Here is a 19,879-nt window from a genome sequence, read left to right as displayed (position 1 = left end):
GGAAAGAATGGAGAGGCCACATACTACATGGGATGGGGGAAGTGGAGGAAGACCACTTACATCAGGAGTTAGTTAATTAACTGACTTGGTTAGTTCTAACAAAATTGTTGGCATATGGCAAAAGTTGTTTAAAATATTTATATCCTCACTGTACAGATATTTGGCTTCCCAAGGTTACCAGAACTACTTAAAGATTTAAATTCTGAGTAGGAAGCTAAAGTATTGATTAAAGAATAAAAGGTTTTCTTGAACTAAGTCACTGGTAATTAAATTGATCTTTTGTTTCTCAGAAAAATCTAGTTTTTAAAAAGTGTTTTTGTCAAATCCCAGCCCAAGTGAATTAAAAAAAGTTCAGTAAATATTGAAGCAAAGTTATTTGGAAGACAAAGAAAAAAATATTATTTAAAAAATCCTATTTTCTATTTCTCAAGTGAAACTAGATATTTGCTTTTCTAAAAGTTCATGTTTATGTTTTTCGACCACTAACTTGGCTCTGAAAATTACATGTAGAAAAAATTGGTATTTGAAAAAGATGAGTTGATCTGACCTATTATAATTTAGCTCAGCTTCCAAGTACTATATGAAATCTTTTGAAACAAATTCTTCTATCTTATCCAAGTGTAATTAATACAATTGGATCAAGGCAGGGTTTATCTACCCCAGCTGAGTGACAACACAGGGGGATGAACAACTACTTTTCTGGTCCCAATCAGCTGCCAAGTCCCTTCTTTCTCTTTCCTCTGTCTCTGGCTGCTCTCTGCTACTGCCACTATTCTAGGCTAGACCCTTTTTATCTCTCACCTGAGCAAATTTCCTAATAGGTTATTCTACTGTGAGCTTCGGAATCTTCACCTCCCCCCACCCACCTGTTGCCTCTCTCACCTCTCTTTCACATACACACTCAAACATACACACATACCCCTAATCATATTTAACACTATAGCTGTTGGAAATGGAAAACACATGTTTTAATAAGTACAAATGTGGGACAGAATATGATGAACCAGCACAATCCTGGAAAATCGAAGTTTTAAGTTTATCATACATATTTTCCTGACAGTGTGGTGCCTATGTAATTTTACCATCTTCCACAGCTCCACGACCTTCCTGCGGCTTTCATATTGCTAAAGAATGAGTCACACACATTTTGCTAACTGGCTTCCCTGCCACTCACTTTGACCATCCTTCTCCTTATGGCAGCTGGCGTGAACACCCTGAAATGCAAACCCCTCTTCACACCTTGTGCCTGCTGATGATCTCCTACTTTTTTCATGGCCAAAGTCACAGTCCTCTGTCATGAAGAGATGGTGCTTCGCTCACCAGATGTCTAGGATTACGGAGCTACTTGCATATAGTTCATCTTTCGAAAAACCTGATTACTTCTACCCTTCTTTGGCCCAGAGCTGCTGCTGTCCACTACTCTGGGCAGAGCATTTGGAGAAAGCAGCTCTAAGTAGACGCAGCCTGGCAAACCTCAAGGTTTGGCAAGCAGATTAGTGCCTTCCAGCAAAGAAGTGGTCCTGTGCTTTCCCTGGCGGCGCAATGGTTAAAGCACCACATTATGAAGCTCTCTGAAGCCACTGCAGCGTGAGTTTGATTCCTGGCCAGGGAGCTGACCCACATGGCATGGCATGGCATGGAGAGGCAGACCTCTCCTGACCCACCCATTGCTCCCCTCAGCAGTGAACTCTGTCAATCTTCCTGTTCTGCTCCAGAGAATATTAAAAAGAAAAAAGGTCCATTTCCTCCTGCAGACACAGTCCTCTCAGGGCTGGGTTACCTTTCTGTTCCCCTCATCTTCTCAGCTCACCGCCTCTGTACAATGCACAGATTGCACAATACATAGACCGATCTTCTGTTTGTAGCATTTACCTTCATTCATCCTGACTCTTAAAAGCAAAGAGAAGGAATCTGACCTACCACGAAGCACTCTCTGACACGGGCACTTAGGGGATGGAATCATTCTTTTCACTTGCTTGAACCTTGTACTTGGGTCTGATGCAGCAGTTGCTAAACTGAGTGTAACTGTTGTCTACCTTTCCTGGGTGGAAATCCTGAGAATGGAGACTATATTTTCTCCAACTTGTAAAAGGTGCCTGCCATGTATTTGTCAGTTTCCAATCATAAGACAAAACAAAACAAAGCAAACAAACAAAAAAAACTGCTATTCATGTTTTTTTTTACTAGGGAAATTTCACAATACTTCTGTAATACCAAATAGTTGGACTTTCCCAAATAGGTAAAATCTAACATATTTTAAGAAAAATAAAGATCATGATGACAATAAAACATATGTACAGTAAAGGATGAAATCTGCTATATTATTGAAAAGGAAATCAAATCTAGTTACTGAGTACAGAATATTACTAAAGACCTGTTTTCACTTAGAAAACAGGTAACCTGAGAGTTGTTTGTTAAGCATGAAAAAAAAAAAAAACCCGGGATTTAAGCTGATTAAACTCCTTGCTGTGGTTAGGCCTGCAGTCCATATTTCCTTTGATATAAGTTAATTTATTCGATATGCCAATGGAAAATAACAGAACCAAGCTAATCTAGAGTTACAGATAAGGAAAGTAGAGACTGGAGATATAAATTATCCAAGTTCCTAGAGCAAGGTAGGTGGGGAGTGAGGTCTTAGACACTCAGACCACTCATTTTAAATCTCAGTGCTAGCTGCTAAACTAGCAAAGCTCCTAATTTCAGACCAGATATTAACATGGGATACTCAGGTAGTCTGGGTCGCCGGCCCTCCTACAATTCACACAGGTCCTGCTGTCCTATGGATGGGCACTTGTTTATTTTGTACCTGCGGCTTCCTAACTTTTTTGTCTCTTAAAAGTAAATACTCTCAACAAGAAAATAGTTGGAGAATTTCTCACATTTGACTTACAATCATTCATAGGTGACATACATACATCACTAAAATCTTTCATACAAAATAGCAGTAAAATTTCATTTTGTTCACATATTTTAATCTTTTAAATGAGGCTGTCCTGAGGCCAAAGACCCATGAAGGTGATGAAAAGCTAATCCTGAAAAGCAGGCCCAGTGCCATCTAGTGGCGCGTTGTGAAACTGCATGTCTGGCCTACCACTGCGTTCTTGAATTTCCTGTCAACTTCTGAAATAGGCTCTGCTAAATCTCTAGTTCTTCACCCTACACTCCCTCATCTTATCCTCTTTGGTAGACATCTGTTTCAACTCCTGGATTCCATGCCTTCTATATCTCTCTTGTAGTATACAAATAAATGAGCCAGAAAACACAATATGATTCTGTTTTCAATTATATCCATTTATGCCCATAGAAAAAATACTGGAACCAAGGTATTAGAAACCTCAATTTAACATTTGTTAAACTACAAGAAAACATTAGTTCATTGTTAGTCTTCTCATTTTACGAGAAGGGCAGGAATCATGTCTACATCCTAAATGCTTGAAACAGGGTCTGGCACAATTAGATCTTACTGAATTAATGAATTAGTTGGTTATTGGGGATAAAATGATTCAGAATGGTTTTTATTTGCCCTATATACATATTTTGCAAAAGTTTGATGATTGACCTAAGTCACAATTAACACAAGAAAAAAAGAAATCACACCTAACTGCAAAGATGACAAAAATCTTAAAGCACCATGTAATCAATTCCAACCTGAAGACGACTGATATCACCTTTATATCTTGTCTGCTTGAAAGAGACCCCAGTGGGAGTTATTAAGAGGCTGATTCTAACAGTGCCTGAAACAACTCAGCCTTTTTCCTCCTCATGTGTACTGCAAAGATTAGGATACCAAGACTGTATTCTAACTGATCAAAGCACTTTCAAACATGGAAGCACTAGAGTGTTGATAAAGATCAAGAAAATGTCAATAATTGGGAAAATCAGTGAGACCATAATGGTTAAGTATGGTCAAGTAAATTTAGTAAAAGATGACAGGTGTAAGTATTATGGAAAAATTAAGACACACGAACCTCACAGCCAGCCACTGTCGATCCACCAAAAGATGTACTTTGTCAATTCTGACATTTTTGACATAGTGTAGTCGTTTTGGCAAGTCAGCAGTCAAATAGGGCTTGAAATGCTGGTCAGGTTTTCGGCACTGAAAACAGATAAATTATTTCTTCATGAAACTTAAGAAATATTGAAAATAATTCAACAATTTCATCTCCTAAGGGCATCTATTAAATATTTTTGGAGGGGATTTAAACTTGGGTAATAAGATAGGAATATTAATCCTATTATAAACAGTCACATTCCTTGATTATTTTGTTTACATTGTTGCAACAATATGTATGTTGCACTTTAAAATATGATTTCAATTATGATTTGGTGTTTGTTGTAAGTTTTTATTACTGTGTGTACATCATAAGTCACTGTTACTTTCCTTTTCAGACAGAAAATAGAGATAAATTTAGTTTTAGAATGACAATTACAACTTTGAATTTCAACTTTGAATATTAAAATTACATAACATATTAGTGGGTATATGTAAAACATTAAAATCATGTTACACACACCAAAATAGCTTTATAATTGACAATTCACTCAGGAATAATCTACAATTGCTTAATTTTCAAATCAATAATTTAAGACTAGTAGTCTCTTTTTATAAACTTTAAATGGAGTTCTGTGAAGTTTTGTTTCTATGATACTACTGTAACTAGGAGGTGTATTTCAAAATTGTGTAAAAATGCAAACCACAATGGTATCCATGTTAGAAAATGAGGCAATAGTAGGAGAAATATGAGAAATAGGACTACAAAGGAACTTTTTCTCCATCATGACTTTGAGAAACAAAGAAAACAGGGAATTATATAGAGATATGAATATTTTCTACTTCATTTTTTAAATAACTCCCAGACAAGTGCCGTCATGGCGGCTGCTGAGTAGTTTCCTCAGACAGACCAGGGCCTAGAACAAGCCCTTAGGATGTGCCACGCATCATCTGACAAGTAACTTTCCAAGCTGGTGTGTAGCCAGAGAAAATACAGGGGGAATTTGGGGTATGATGCCACCCTCCGAGGAAGTGCAAAGTCATTACTTGAATTTGGGAATCTGACATAAAGACACTACAGTTGAGATAAAACTAGAATCATGTTATCTAAGAACAAAGTCAATGCTGTTGATTGTCATACAGCCAGAATGCTGAGGAATTTAAAGAGTTACCAGTTCATTTTTAGTGATGTCTATCCAATATAAGTACACAAACCTGGAAAAACTGCTATACATGGAATATTTTCTGAGACTCATGTACTTTATGAAAGGGTAGTCCATTTCTTCAGGGTTCTTTAGCTCCAGCCCAGCCCATATCTGTGATGCTGTGTAGTAAATTTGCAAAGCCTGTAGTATCCAAGCATCCAAACCCCTTGCACTGCTGAGACTATTGTGGATTTACCCTTCCTCATTTCACTAAGAGGACATCAACTATATGAATCATGATGGGGATAAAAGGAAAATTAGAATTCAAAGTAGAGAGAAGTGAAAATTCTCCATTAACCATTCAATCAGCATTAACACTTTTCACTGGTAGGTGGTGAGTTGGTCTTTCGTGTTTACTCAAGATCAGAGTTTTAGAGGTTGTGAAAGAATAAAAGGAGAGTGACCACGAAAGGATTTCTGCAGAGCTGTGTTAGATAACAAACTTGAATTGAGCCAATTTATTGTTACCATTCTTTACCTGATGTTTCATTATCTTTAATCATTAACATTTTATCCTAATGGTGTTCACTATAGTTGCACATCATCTGTATCGAAATAAATCTGCCCATTTCCAAAGTAATTATAAGATCATTAATTACATATAATAGAAGTATATTTGTGAATCTACAAAATATAGAAATATTAGGATTACAGCATAAGAATGTTCCACTTCTCTCCAAGAGTAATGAATACCACCTGGAAAATTCCAGATTGCTTTTAGCTATTTGGAATTTGCTCTGCTCATTTGCTTATAGTCTGCGACGCTGAGATGTCAACTCCAAAATGAAAACTATGATAAAAACTACTGATATGTATACAAAGTAATGTTGACTTTGGGCTTTAAAAAAATTATTGATGGCTTAAATACAGAAATACAGAATGAAAGCTTCTTGTAACCCAGATGAGCCCATGATAATTACATAACTTTGTTGGATGTATTAGAGAACTATATACTTACACTGAGGTTCCTAACGATTCCTTCAGAATCAACTGTTAAAAAAAACACACACACACACATATTACAGTTGACAGGTGACAGATGCAAAAAAATGTGATCAACTCAGTTGAATTTGACACATTTAATTTAAGACAACTATGGTCTGGTGAAACAAAATATTTTAGGCAAAGAATTATTTTAGAATTTCAGAATGGGGTAGTATTTATACCTAACAACATTTTATATTACTGTATACATTACAGATTGTACTTCAAAGTGGGAGTTTTTACTCTGCTTCGGTGTGGTCTTCCCAAGAAGTCAGAAGAGGGGCTTGGTAATCCCCACATGCTTACATTTGAGGAGTTATGATTACTCACTTTCAGCTTTATCCCTTTTTTCCCATACAAGCATCATCATACTTACAGTTATAAAAGTCAGCAGGTATGTTACGAGATCTGATGCGGGGAGCAGGCCCTTCATACATGTAGAAATTTATTTTGGAAAAATAATCAGTCATATATTCCACCTTGTCACAATAAGTCTGTTCCATTCCTGTATAAAATAGGTAAGCAGACAGATAAATAAATCACTGAATGTATATAAATAGTAGCAATTGGTTGTCTTTGTTTATGACAAACAGACACTTCATGGTACAGATCTCAAGCTAACTTTCACTAAGACCCTATACAACTTACCCTATTGCTTTACTCTCAGATGGACCTTAACATTCCTGTTCAATATTGATCAATTAAAATAATTTCAAAAGAAAACTCTTTAGGAAGCTAATCATATTTTTATAATGCCCAATTTTCATGTGAAGAAGCATGATATACAATATAAAATCAAAAAACATGCATTTTTATAAAATACACTAGAGAACATGTTTTGTATCAAATTAAATTGACAGACCTTATACTCTAAAAAATACTTTCACTTGAAGATCTATCATTCAAACTAATCTAAATTTATATTTATTGCTTTATTATTTACTTGTTATATTTATTACTTATATTTTATCATTTACCTCAACAATAGATCAAAGTGTTAGGGAACCATTTCAGAAAAAAATTTAAATTACTGTTTCTCATAATCTTGATATTCTAAAGTAACTACTCTGCAGACATGCTCCATTTTCCTCTTCTTACCCCATGCCTGGTACCTTTTACAGTTATTGGATATCCTAGAGAAGATGGTTTTGACCACCCCATCTAAAAAATGTCCACTTTTGTTTTGTGTACTTCTTAACAGACATATCTAGTAAAGTACAGAGCATTGAATAGGCTCTTGAAAACTATTTGTCAAGTGAATGAGTACAGCAGGCCTTCAAATAAACCAATTAGTCCAACATTCCTCAAACCTTGACAAGAAAAAAAACAATCCCAGCCCACAATGAATGACACTATTATAAATATTATTTGGGCCAGCATTGCTATCCATTGAATCTCTTAAAGTTGTGGTTCCCAAGAATCTATCCATGTTGCGAAGGCCTTACTGTGCTTATAAAACTGTGCACTCACTAGAGTGGTGTGATGGATGTTCCGCTTTCTTTAACACTCACATTAATGAAATGGAGACTTAGCCTCAAGAAGACAAATATGGGGTAACAGTGACTTTATAGAAGTCTATTCACATAACTAAAAAAAAAAAAAAAAAACCGCAGGACATGATGGCATAACTGGCCAGTATGTAAAGTGAAGTCAATCTATAAGAATGAAAGACCCACTGAAAAGAAAGCCCAAATGCATGTTTTATGATAAAATGATAACCTAACAATAACCACATCGTGTGCGCACAGTCCATTGATACAGAAAGTTAAGTGTATGGATACATTTTCAAAATGAATATTAGAATAACTGAACTAGAAATTTAGTATTAATCCTCTATTCATGGCAGCCTGCCACAAAACTCATTCTTCATTAAAGAGCTTCTACATCTAGCAGTATAAACTTTAAAGTATCATTTTTGTATGTCCCTTGAAGTGATAAAATGCAATAAATAGTAAAGTATGATTTTAAAAGTTGCATACCATGGTCAGCCAAAAGGATTATATTGACACAGTTGTGTAAATTCCGCTGTTTCAAGCCCTCCATCAACATCCCGAAAGTTTTATCTACTAGCTGTAAGGCTTGAATTACCTAAGAAGAAAATTGGAGTTCAGATTGTCTTCACACATTAAAATGTAATTAACCATTACTGAGTGGTATAAAAGTTAAGCACATTTCCTTCCCTGTGATTGTTGGGCTTTGGAATAAAACAGAGCCTAGCACCCATGCTTCACCCAAATATCAACTCTCTGAATTTCTGTAAATAAAAAACTAAACCATGGCCCCTACTGGGTAGTATTATATGGAAGAAAAGTTCAACTTCAACACATGTTTCCATTGCATAGATTTTCATGATAAAGCCCCATGTTGCAGAGGGGAGTCCATAGACACTCCTGTGGGAACCTACGGTCTATACAGAGGACCATGTGGCAACGTAGAACAAAAGACTTTTAAAGGAGCATAGTCTGTAATCTACTAATTCTACTTCTGGGCATTTGTTCTAGGTAAACATTTAAAGCACAAATAGAAATTTACATACAAGGATATTCATCACATTACTTATCTACAATTTAAAGATACAAATAATTTATGTCACATCATAGAGAAGGCATACTTGATAGTCATTACAAAGGCATAAAAATTCACACAACTTTGTTGACTATAAAACCTTAAAATCAAGTTATACACACCCACTCATATCGCGTAATCCTGACTTTGTTTTTAAATGTATTTAGCATCTTAGTAAATGTACAGATACCAACACCAATATTGAAACATCACAGTACTCTTAACAGTAGCTTTTTCTGGGTAGTGAATTAGAATTAATTTTCATCCTATAGTTTATACTTTCACATAATAATGGTCATACATTCTGAGAAATGCATCAGTCAGTGGTATTCGCAGTGATATGATATAATTAGTATACCTACTCCAAACCTGGGCAGAGGGATAGCCTTCTGCCATTAGGCTACTACTACATAGAAGCAGTTACTTTAGTGAAGAAGGAGGCAACTGTATGAACAAATTGGTCTTGTGTAACTCGAGATCTAGATACGAAGTAGTCCATCATTAACTGAAATGCTATGTGCCACGTGATGGTATTCTTTTGTTATTCTAATTCTTTCTACACTTACCAACACAGTGCACTGAACTGGCCCACAGTTTACCTAAATGACATAACTTGCCACTATATTTTTTCAATGAAAAGAAAATGTAACAAATGGATTAAAAAAAATTAATCTCTCATAACACCAATAAGAAAATGATTACTTTAAGAATATCTTTTAAAGATTTATTTTTACTTATTTATGCATACAAGAACTGAGATCTAGGCCAGAGAAGTGCAGGGGAGGGGATGAGAGCATTCACCAGAGACAGAGTAGGGTACAGAAAGGTGGCTCTACTGAAATACATTGCTGAGGGGAGCAGCAGGCAAGACAGGAGAGGTCTGTGAGTCAACTCCCTGGCTTTGGGGGGGGGGGGAGGGGACGGGGTCAAAATCATGTAGTGGCTGGCAATAGTTTGATGGCACTGAGATTTAACTCCTGCACCATCAGGGAGGCCCCTTAAGAACTTTATATCATGAAGTTCTCACAGCAAGAATTCATGGATGGCAGTTTGTAACATCTAATTATAGAGACCAGGAAACTGGAGGTTTAATGAAGTTAAGTAACATGTCATGGAGCCACAGTTAATAAGGACAAGAGCAGGACTTGAACTCTCTCCTCCATCAGCTCCAACATGTTTTCCTGACACTCATTGGTAGGATTGTTCACCCTGGGTTTCTTGTGAGAATCGTGGTTTTCACCAGTTGCCATAACACAATTCTATTTACTTCCACACTGACACTCCCAATTGCACTAAGAGGTACTTCTCTCCATCCTTTTCCCTACCCTGGCTTTCTACTGCCACAGGATTCTCCAAAGTTTTTCCATTATCTGTGCGTATATCTGCCTCCAAGGATAGTTTGATAAACTGGGGAAAAAATGTTGTGAACTAACTTATCACAAGCTCCCTAAGCACATACACTCAAAAGTATACACTCCAGAGATGGCACATTTTACTGTCTGTGACATTCTAGATGCAAGCCGCCAATCTACTCCAGACAAAAGGGAATAATCAACTCCCATAAGGAGGAACAAGTCCTAAGATTTTGGGATGGAAAGATAATTAACAGGCATAAAAATGTTTGCAGCTGTGGGGAAAACCAAGATAGCTTCATTCATATGAAATCCTGATCATTGACTTTCACAATGGATACTACTGGAAACAGTAAAATCAACTTTGTATAATGAATTAACTGGTAAGATATGCAGTAAACAACTGTTCTTTTGGATCCAAAAGTGCTTATCTGTAAAGTGAAAGTCAAATTTACAGAGAATTTATTGCAGGCTTTATGTAGTGTTGACATACCTTATTTTCAAAATATACAATATCCTTCCTCTTTTTTTCCCTTCACATGCTAACCCAAAGTTCAGTGCTCTGAAATTCTTTTACTATGTATGAGAATGTTACCAACATTAACTCAAGCTGCTCATAATTTCATTTTTTCTGATTCGAGTTATTCTTTCCAATTTGGCATTCCATCTAAGATTAATAATTTGTTTTTCAATTCTGAGGGATGAATCTGATTCAAATATTAAATCATTAGTTAAAATGATTCAAGACCAGTCAGGACATTCTCTGCCCAACTCAGTTTCAATATTAGAGACTCACTGTATCAGATTTATTAGATTTCTTGTTTCACTAGACTTTTTTGCTTTGCAGTTAATTCTGCTTAGCTACCATCAGACTTGACCTTGAATTCTTTCCAGTGTTGGTGTCAAGATCTGGATAATTGGTTTGAGATCCCTTCCATCACAAGTCTTTCCTGACCTCCCAGGCAACAATTTTACTTTTTTTCTCCAACTTACTGCAGCACTGACTGGTCCAGCGTCATGTCCTGAGGAATCAGGCTGTTCCACATATATGGTATAAAAATCAGGTCTACAAGTAAAATTAAAACAGAGAGATGTTATTAGTTTGACTGAACCTACAGGTTGGAATGTGGAGTTGTATAGGACTAGAACTTCTGTGGAAGTTTCCTTCTTTGGTCTTCTTCTCTTCACCCTTGTCCAGCATTTCAACTGGGCCCAGCTGGAATAGACTCCCAATGGGAATTAAATAAGCCCTTTTGGAATGTTTGATTCTGTAATGATGAGCCTCCACCCTTTATATTTCCAGGTTTCTGACTTGTTGCTTACACAATTCTGCCACTCTAGTCTTTCCTTTAAATGACAGTCTCTGCTGCAATATTGACCTACTGCTCTCTTCCAAAATGCTCTGAATGTAGCCTGTGGCCACAGCCTTGCTCTGACACCTCTGGCTCCTTGAGTCAGTCCTTCTGAATTTTATATAACCTCTCAGTCTTGGCTCATATCTGGTTGGTGACATTTGCCTCTGTATTCTGGTGCTAGCTCTGCTTTTATTGTCTCAGTGACAATCATGTTCTTAAGAGCAAAATGTCAATTGACCTCAGGAATAATTCCTGAAGAGTATTCACTAAAAGGAAGAATCATATCTTTTCCAAATCTTACTAGACCAATTTTCCAAAAATGGTCATTTAAAGTAAAGAAATAATTTTAATACCACAACATCCCACTGACAGTACCTTTCACCTTTGGGAAGGTCCAACCATTTTAACAACGTAGAGATCCTTTCTTCATACGTGATACTCCTGAAAAGAACAGTAAACAATTTTGTTAACTCATCAAATTGAGAATAATTCCACTTTATCTTTATACAGGAAAGTATATTGATATTTTCAGATATCCACATGATTAAAATACTAAAAAGGATTCCGTTTTACTCAAAGGGATTCTATTTTCACTACTTATAGAGATAAAATTGCCTCACTAGAAATTAAATTGTATTTTTCAAGAGTGTCATAAATGAACTCTTTTTTAAATTGATCATTCTGGCTGGTAGATTAAGAATAAAGAGGACAAGAACAGACACAGGAAGATATGGAAGGAGGGGATGGCAGTGATACAGACAAAAGATGATGATCAGTCAAACCAGAGTGTTAGTGTAGGAAGTGATAAAATGTTATCCGACTGAATAAACATTTACTAACAGATCAACATTTTGGCCCCAAACCTGGAAAATTGGAATTCCACCAGTCTTAAGAGCAAAGAATACCCTAATCAATCTGCCTCAGCAGGCTTATATCTGTAAGTGCTTCGTACCTGTTGTAAACCATATATTTGGATGGAAAGGAGCCATTGATAGCCACATCTGATCCTGGCCAGAAGTAGGTACCAGCTGTTAAACCTTGATACATTGCTGTTAGCCAAATCTATAAGAAAATTTAACATAAGTAGAAGTCAAGAGAATAAGCAGTTACTAGAAACTTACTAGAAACTGAGTAACATTAACAATGTCAAATTTTACATACTGATTTAAAATTTAAAATACTGATTTAAAATTTACTTAAATATTTGACTTCAAGGCAACTAAAAATTATTTATATGGGGATTTACCTTGAAAACCAAAACTGTAGTAAAACTAATAACCCCTCTCCCACTCCTAGCTTTCCAAAATTAGAAAGATAATATAAAGCTCAATTTAGTTTGAGAGAAAAGTCACCCATTGGCACACTGGAACAATGGCAATTATTTTGGGGTCACATGTTGAAGACTACTTACTGGTTGACCTTGCCACCATGCTGGGTCATTTTTTGTCACAGATGAAAGTGAAAAATTCTTGTTGAGGTTTACATCATACATATTGTTGTCAATGATGCCATGTGATTCTGGATATAAGCCCTAACATGATAATTAAAAAAAAAAAAGAAAAGAATGTAATGATAAAACATATTTAAAATAAAATAGCAATGAGATCTATAACACATGTCTTAGAAGGACATCATATATATTTTAATATAAAGCCGTTGGATATCTGAACCCATATTATAGATATGGTCTGTGTTGCTAATATTAATATAAGTCATATAAGTAATAACTATTTGTTACTTGAAGTCTCTCATATTATAATAATTAGTCACTGGTAATATTACCAATAATAGGAAGAAATTCACCTCAAAAAAGTTGCCAAATATCCTGGCCCAATGGGTTAAAGTGTCTCAACTCTCTTTGGAAGGGAGTCTACATCCATCCTCCCTTGCATTCCACCTACCAGTCCACTCATTACTTCAGTCATTTTCATGGACTGTCTATAACATTCCACAGTTATAACGACTTTTAATCTGATTCTAGGATGATAATTTCAGAATAATACCAAACATATGAATGAATATATCTATCTATAAGGTAAGTTGATTATGCTTGATTCCTTATTCATGTGTATATATATATCCATGCATGTCTGTATGTGTTGATATATTATACATGCATATTTCTGCCCCTATGTATACAGAATGTATCTTTGTTTGTGATAGTTATAGAATAAAGTTACTGCCAACACCAAAGTAGTAAATACTAAACTACTACCCCTTAGGAAAACTCAGTCACATTTTCATTTACTGATCCATACATAATATTACTCCATGTGTATGACACACAGAGTATATATGGCCATTCATTTCCTAGGAATCTATCCAAAAAAGACAAAAACTAGGGATAGATGCAATCTTATTTCAGCACTGTTTACAATAGCTAGCCTATAGAAACAACCTAGGTGAATAAACATGAGTGAGAAAGGCGATGTGGCACATTTAACAATGGAACACTATTTAGCTGTACAAAAAAAGATGAAATGTTGTCATTTACAACCCCATGGATGGAACTGGAAGGGATTATGCTAAGCAAAATAACTCAGGAGAAAAACAAATACCAGTTGCTTTCATTTATGTGTGGAATATAAAACATCAAAGCAACAGCCAAAACAAACCTTTAAAATTTGACTTATGAACTGAGACTCCAGAAAGAGGGTATGAGTGGAAAGAAAAGGGAAAAGAGGATCCAGAGGATTAGGGTGAAAGATTACTGGGGTTTCGGTCACAGACTTGGCATGGTAACATACATCTTCGAGTTACGCACCTACACCTTTAAATGAGATAGTGTTGCAAGCCAACATTACTTCAAAACAAATTTAATTATATAAAATGTAGATTTTTTTTAATGGATGTCCACATAAATACCCTATCATTCCAAATAAACTTCAGCTAATAAAAAATCAGAACAGTGTTTCTCACATCTGAGAGGCTATAGGCCTAGCACAAAAGGCAGAGTCCAATACTAGGACACTTGGCCTCAAACTAAGACACTCCAGACTCTCCCTCCTACACTGAATTAAGACACAAGTTATCACCACATACGCCTGTGAAATGTGTGCCATGGCACTCTTGCCTATTCATGTCTGTGGTGGTTGGTTGACTATTGATGACCTGTTAATCTTGCCAGTGGGCTAAACACTTACTGTGACAATAGTATAATGATTTGGGAAGGTCTTAGTTGGATAGGCAGATCTCAGGTATTTTGAATGAAGTCCACAGGTTTCTAAAACCAAGCATAGTGACAAATTGTTTACATCCTCAGAAATTTTTTAGTCAGCGAAATCAGAACATAAAAATTTCCTGGAAAAAGAGAAAACTATTTACAGTGAACTAAAAATGGAAAGTAGTTGAAATTCTGATGCCCGGAATTTCCCCATCCAAGAAACATCAGTTTTAGAAAAGGAGTCAGTTAAATCAAGGGTCTGCAAAATGTTTCATAAAGAGCCAGATATTGAGTTCATATAGTCTCTTTTGCTTGTAACAAGCTTTGTTATTGAGAACCAAAGCATCCTTACATAATGCATAAGCATTTTAATGATTGTGTTCCAATAAAACGTTTTTATAGACACTGAAATGTGAATGTCAAATAATATTTTTCATGTCATTAATATTTTTCCCCAACCATTTAGGAATGCAAAATAATTCTTAGCCTGTAAACAGGCCATACAATATCAGAGTGGACTAGTTTTAGTGTATGGATCATAGCTCACTGACTTCTACATTATATACATCCAGGTTTGCTTGCTTTTACTGCACCCCTCTATCTGACCCATGTCATTATAAAGAATTTCTGTGCATCATTTGCATCTCACCTAGTAGTTGTTATAGCAAACTATTCAAGAAGAGAAAAGGTCAACACAGTCATCTAGGTAACTAAAAAGGAATTTCAATTTCTGTAGGTACATCAGTTCATGTCAAGTAGTAATGTTTATAAAATGTGCTAACTTTACTACTTATTTTCAGCACAATTTACATTTGCTCAGTTAAGTTTCCTGTGATCTGTCTTACACAAACCATGACATTAACTTTGCTTTCAATTGTTCTGTTGTTTTCAGTCTGTGCAGTAACCCTAATTTAGGAGGTCAAAACCACTAGAGCACATTGCTATTTCCTCTGCAGCAGTAAAATACAAGAAATTTTTCATACCAAAATCCTGTCGATTCTAACTCTAAAATAAAGCTTCACAATTGTAAGATTCTATTTAGGCTAAAACAAAAGCAGAAAGTGTTTGCTATCCAGAAAGTAATAAACTTCACAGCTGGAAATGATTTTCTCAAAGGATAGATTTAGTTTTAGTTTCTTTCCCAGAACCTAGTTAAGGGTTTCTAGTATGATGTAGGAATTTCCTCCTCCAAAATCTTTTAGGGTCCTCTGTCAAGTTTACTAAATAAGAGTCTGGTAGGTATGGGGGGGTTCTTAATAGAAGATGAAAGAAAGGGAACCCAAAACATTCTGTAGTTTTAACAAGCACCACAAGTGATTCTGAGGTACTTACATTGGAAACCTGATCTACAACTTGATCTATAAAGTAAATTAAAGATTAAAATTATCTTTTTTAGTCAATACCACCAATACTTTTGTCCTCAAGGAAAAATACATTTAATGCTGTTGGAAGTTATAAGAAAATGTGAACTAATTCACTTACAACATTTAAGCAATTTAAGTGCATGCAAAGTACAGTAGAATAAACAAAATAAAAACTTTTCTCAACCTAAATTCCCAAAAACGAATGGTCAAAACAAATGAATAGGTACACACACATACAATACTACCTTGCAATCAAAAAAGATAAATTGTTGCCATTTATAGAAACATGTATGGAGCTGGGAGGGGATATGTTCAGTGAAATAAGTCAAAAGGAAAACTATATATACGATATATATATATAGAGAGAGAGAGAGAGAGATCGAACGGTTTCACTTACAGGAGTTAATGGGAAACCAAAGGGTCATGAAATTTAAGACAAAAGTTAGTAGGCAAACTATAGCTCTGAAGCACACAGTGGTGGGAAGAGGGGAAGAGTCAAAATGGGGACAGAGGAAAAAGCACAAGGGATGATGGTGATGGTTCCTGGGTGATGTGGTGGTGGGAGATTTGTGGGGGCTACCCCTAAGGGAGAAGTCAAATAGTGTACAAAAATGAATGATGTAAGAACATTTTTTAAAAAGTCAAATAAAATCAATGTCTTTTTATTTCCTTGAAGCATATGTGACACAGTCAAATTCTCAAATGCCTAAAGAACAGGTTATCAAATAAACTACACAGTAAGATAGCATTATTGTGAAAACTGGACACTTCCTAGCTACAATGTCCTCTGACTACAGAATCAGGCTACCATTTTGGATCACCTGTGTTTGCACCATTGCACTGTAGAGAAGTGCAAAGAAAGAAAGATTTATCATTGCTTCTTCCATATCTTAATAAAAATTATGAACAAGTAGAATAATTCTGGAAGGGCACAAAATAAATATAAGAGCAGTTGCTCTTGCAGCATAAAAACCAAGATGATCAGGAAAAGGGTATTTTTGGTAGTCTATATCTACCCTTCAATATTGTTTTAAAATGTTTATCATGTGCATGTTTTATTCCTTAACTTTCTTTAAAAAAGGGATAGTCTCTACCAAGAAAATACTAAAGATATAAATAATGGTATAAATACATCTCCACAATGCCTTATAAACTACTGGATGGAGCAAAAGAACAAATGTATAATTAAGCAAAATAGGAATCGAACGTACAGATGCAGCAAAAGCAGTACTAAGTAGAAGTTTACAACAATGAACAACACCTACCTATTTTACAAAAAAAAAAGAGAAATCTTGAATTTATCTAACTTTATACACCGAGAGCTAGAAAGAGACAAAACCCAAAGAAAGAAACTATATTTGAGCAGAAATAAATGAGATAGAGAATATAAAAACAATTTTAAATTTTTTTGTTGTTTGGAAAAGATAAATTTCGTAAGCCATTAGCTAGACTAAGAAAAAGAAAACTTTCCATTTCTTCAATGTGGAAGGACAGGGGCCTCTCTGGTGACTCCAGGTAAATAGCATTATCAAGCTATCACCAGCTGCTGCAGTATTAGTTCAATCCTCAGTCAGGGAGCTAACTCACATGGCACAGAAGACCTCTCCTGTGCCACCCATTGCCCCCCCTCAGGAGTGTATTTCAGTAGATCCTCACTGTCTCTGGTGAATTTTCTCACCACTCACAGCCCCGCACATCTGATCTGCACCCAGTTCTTGCATGCATAAATAAATACATATTAAATCTTTAAAATGCATATGGAACGCCATCTCTGTGAAGAAAAAAAACTACTATGATTTCCAGTGCTTTGTTGAAACCTCAACTTCCAGGCTATCTGATCAAACATCTGTGATTTCATATTGTTCATATTATTGTATCCCTGGGGGGGTTAAAGCTTCCTGTAAGTTTGCTGTAACTAAACCAAGAAATGAAAGCATGTACAAATTTCCACAGAAAATATGATTCCAGGAAAGACTTTGAGATGCTGAGGAAGACCAATATCTTTCAGGGGTGTAAAGTGATCTTAAAACAGAGGATTTCGGGACCTCCCTGATGGCACAGCACTAAGGTAAAAGCACAGCACTAAGAAGCTAAAGCCACTTCAACATGAGTTCGATCCCCGCCAAGGAGCTGATCCTCATGGCACAGCAGACTTCTCCTGGACTGCCCGCTACTCCCCTCAGCAGAGTACTTGGTCAATCTGCCTGTTTTGCTCCCCACTCTGTTTCTGGTGAATCTTCTCACCTCCCCTCCCCCTCTGGCCTGTATCCCAGTTCTGTATGCATAAATAAATAAATCTCAAAAAAAAAGAGGATTTCTTTGGCTTGACTTCTGTGGAAGTTTCCTACTGCTTTGTGTTCCTGGACTATGAAACATTAATATTTGGGCTAAAGAATAATTTCTCTTGACAAATAATTAAATATTATAAGTGGAGGAGAAGAAAAGAGAGGGGAGACTGAAGTAAATGAAATGAAATCAGCAATGAAAAAGAGACATGTTGCCAGAACGACAAAGAAAAAATATATATAATGTCCTGCAAGCCAGATAATCTAGAAAAAAATAGATAAATTCTTGGAAACATACAACATACCAAAATCAAATCATGAAGAAATAAACAGTGTGAAAAGGATTATGATTAATAGAAAACTGAATCATTAAAAGCATTCCAAAAGGAAATGCACAGAACCAGATAATGTTTATAGCAATTCTTACAAACACTTAAACAATCTCATTAATGTCAGTCATTCTCAAACTCTTCCAGAATACTAAAAATGAGAAACACACCCAAACTCCTTTCATAAGGCTAGCATTACCCTGATAGCAAAGCCAAACAGAGACCACAAGAAAATATAACTGTAGGCCGATATCACTGAAGAACAAAGGGGTTTTTTGGTTTGTTTTTGAGTAGAACTGGGGTGTAGGTCCAGAGCAACAGTAATCAAAAGACAATGTGATATTGGAATGAAAACATACACATAGATGAATTAAGAGCCCAGAAATAAACCTATACTTAGACAAAGGAACCAAGAACATACAATAAAGAGAGTCTATTCAACAAAAGATGGTGAGAAAATTGGAGAACTACATGCAAACAAATGGCACTAGGCCACTATCTCATACCACATACACAAAATTCAAAATGTATCCAAGACTTGGTTGTAAGGCCTGAAATCATAAAATACATACAAGAAAACATAAGCAAAACACTTTACGACATTGGTTTCAGTGATACTTCTGTTAGATTCACTCACAAGGAAGACAAAGCTTGCAGTCCATCCTCCACTTAAGTCCACCATTCCCACAAGGTCCTGTTCCTCGTTCTTCCACCGCATCTACTCTTATGTGGGTCTCCTAAAGATTGAGCCCATTTGGTTTTGGTACACTCAGCACTATCTTCACACATTAAAAGATTGAGATGTTGCTGACTGACTTTCAAGAAAAGATTTTAAACCTTAGAAAGGGAAACGCTCTTAATAGTTCAGCATTTCACGGGTGTCCTTTCCAACTCACCAACTTGGTGAGTAAGTCAAATAATTCTATTTCAATAAAGTTCAGGGTAGCCTGGCTAATTAAATCACCCTTTGGATAGAATTTGATATCTAGGTTACCAAAGAAATGCAAATAAGGAAAAAGAAACAGTATTAATTACTTCCCAGATCAAAAAATTCAAGGGTAAGTGATAAATCTTACTTCGATCCAGTTCTGTCAGAGTCCCAACTTCTTCAAGGGTTACCTCAGTGAGTAAGGGAGAAACTAAACAAACAAAATACTCTTGCAGGGGCAAGTAGTGTCTTCCTACAATCATGCTGTTTTAGAGCTGGAATTAACAGTAAAAGTCACCAGATCTGGGCCTCCCTGGTGGCAAATGGTTTAAAGACAGTGCTTTCAAGCTACTGCCAG

General features: G+C 35.9%; 1 protein-coding gene across 1 annotated transcript in view; it reads right to left on the bottom strand.

Annotated features, from left to right (window-relative positions):
- The window catches only part of ENPP3 (ectonucleotide pyrophosphatase/phosphodiesterase 3), a 66,424-nt gene that overhangs the window by 23,201 nt on the left and 23,344 nt on the right, over nucleotides 1–19,879 (bottom strand). The window contains exons 7-15 of the mRNA XM_012735301.1: nucleotides 14,596–14,675; nucleotides 12,864–12,983; nucleotides 12,405–12,514; nucleotides 11,828–11,893; nucleotides 11,091–11,163; nucleotides 8,160–8,268; nucleotides 6,557–6,685; nucleotides 6,155–6,186; nucleotides 3,969–4,096 (exon numbers count right to left, since the gene is read on the bottom strand). Coding sequence (XP_012590755.1) covers nucleotides 3,969–4,096; nucleotides 6,155–6,186; nucleotides 6,557–6,685; nucleotides 8,160–8,268; nucleotides 11,091–11,163; nucleotides 11,828–11,893; nucleotides 12,405–12,514; nucleotides 12,864–12,983; nucleotides 14,596–14,675 — 847 coding nt within the window. The remainder of the gene's footprint in view (nucleotides 1–3,968; nucleotides 4,097–6,154; nucleotides 6,187–6,556; nucleotides 6,686–8,159; nucleotides 8,269–11,090; nucleotides 11,164–11,827; nucleotides 11,894–12,404; nucleotides 12,515–12,863; nucleotides 12,984–14,595; nucleotides 14,676–19,879) is intronic.

The sequence above is a fragment of the Condylura cristata genome, unplaced genomic scaffold (assembly GCF_000260355.1).
Source record: "Condylura cristata isolate star-nosed mole 26May11 unplaced genomic scaffold, ConCri1.0 scaffold00001, whole genome shotgun sequence".
Taxonomy (NCBI): Eukaryota; Metazoa; Chordata; class Mammalia; order Eulipotyphla; family Talpidae; genus Condylura; species Condylura cristata.
Note: the sequence above shows the minus strand (reverse complement) of the source record. Positions and strands in the feature narration are given on the sequence as shown.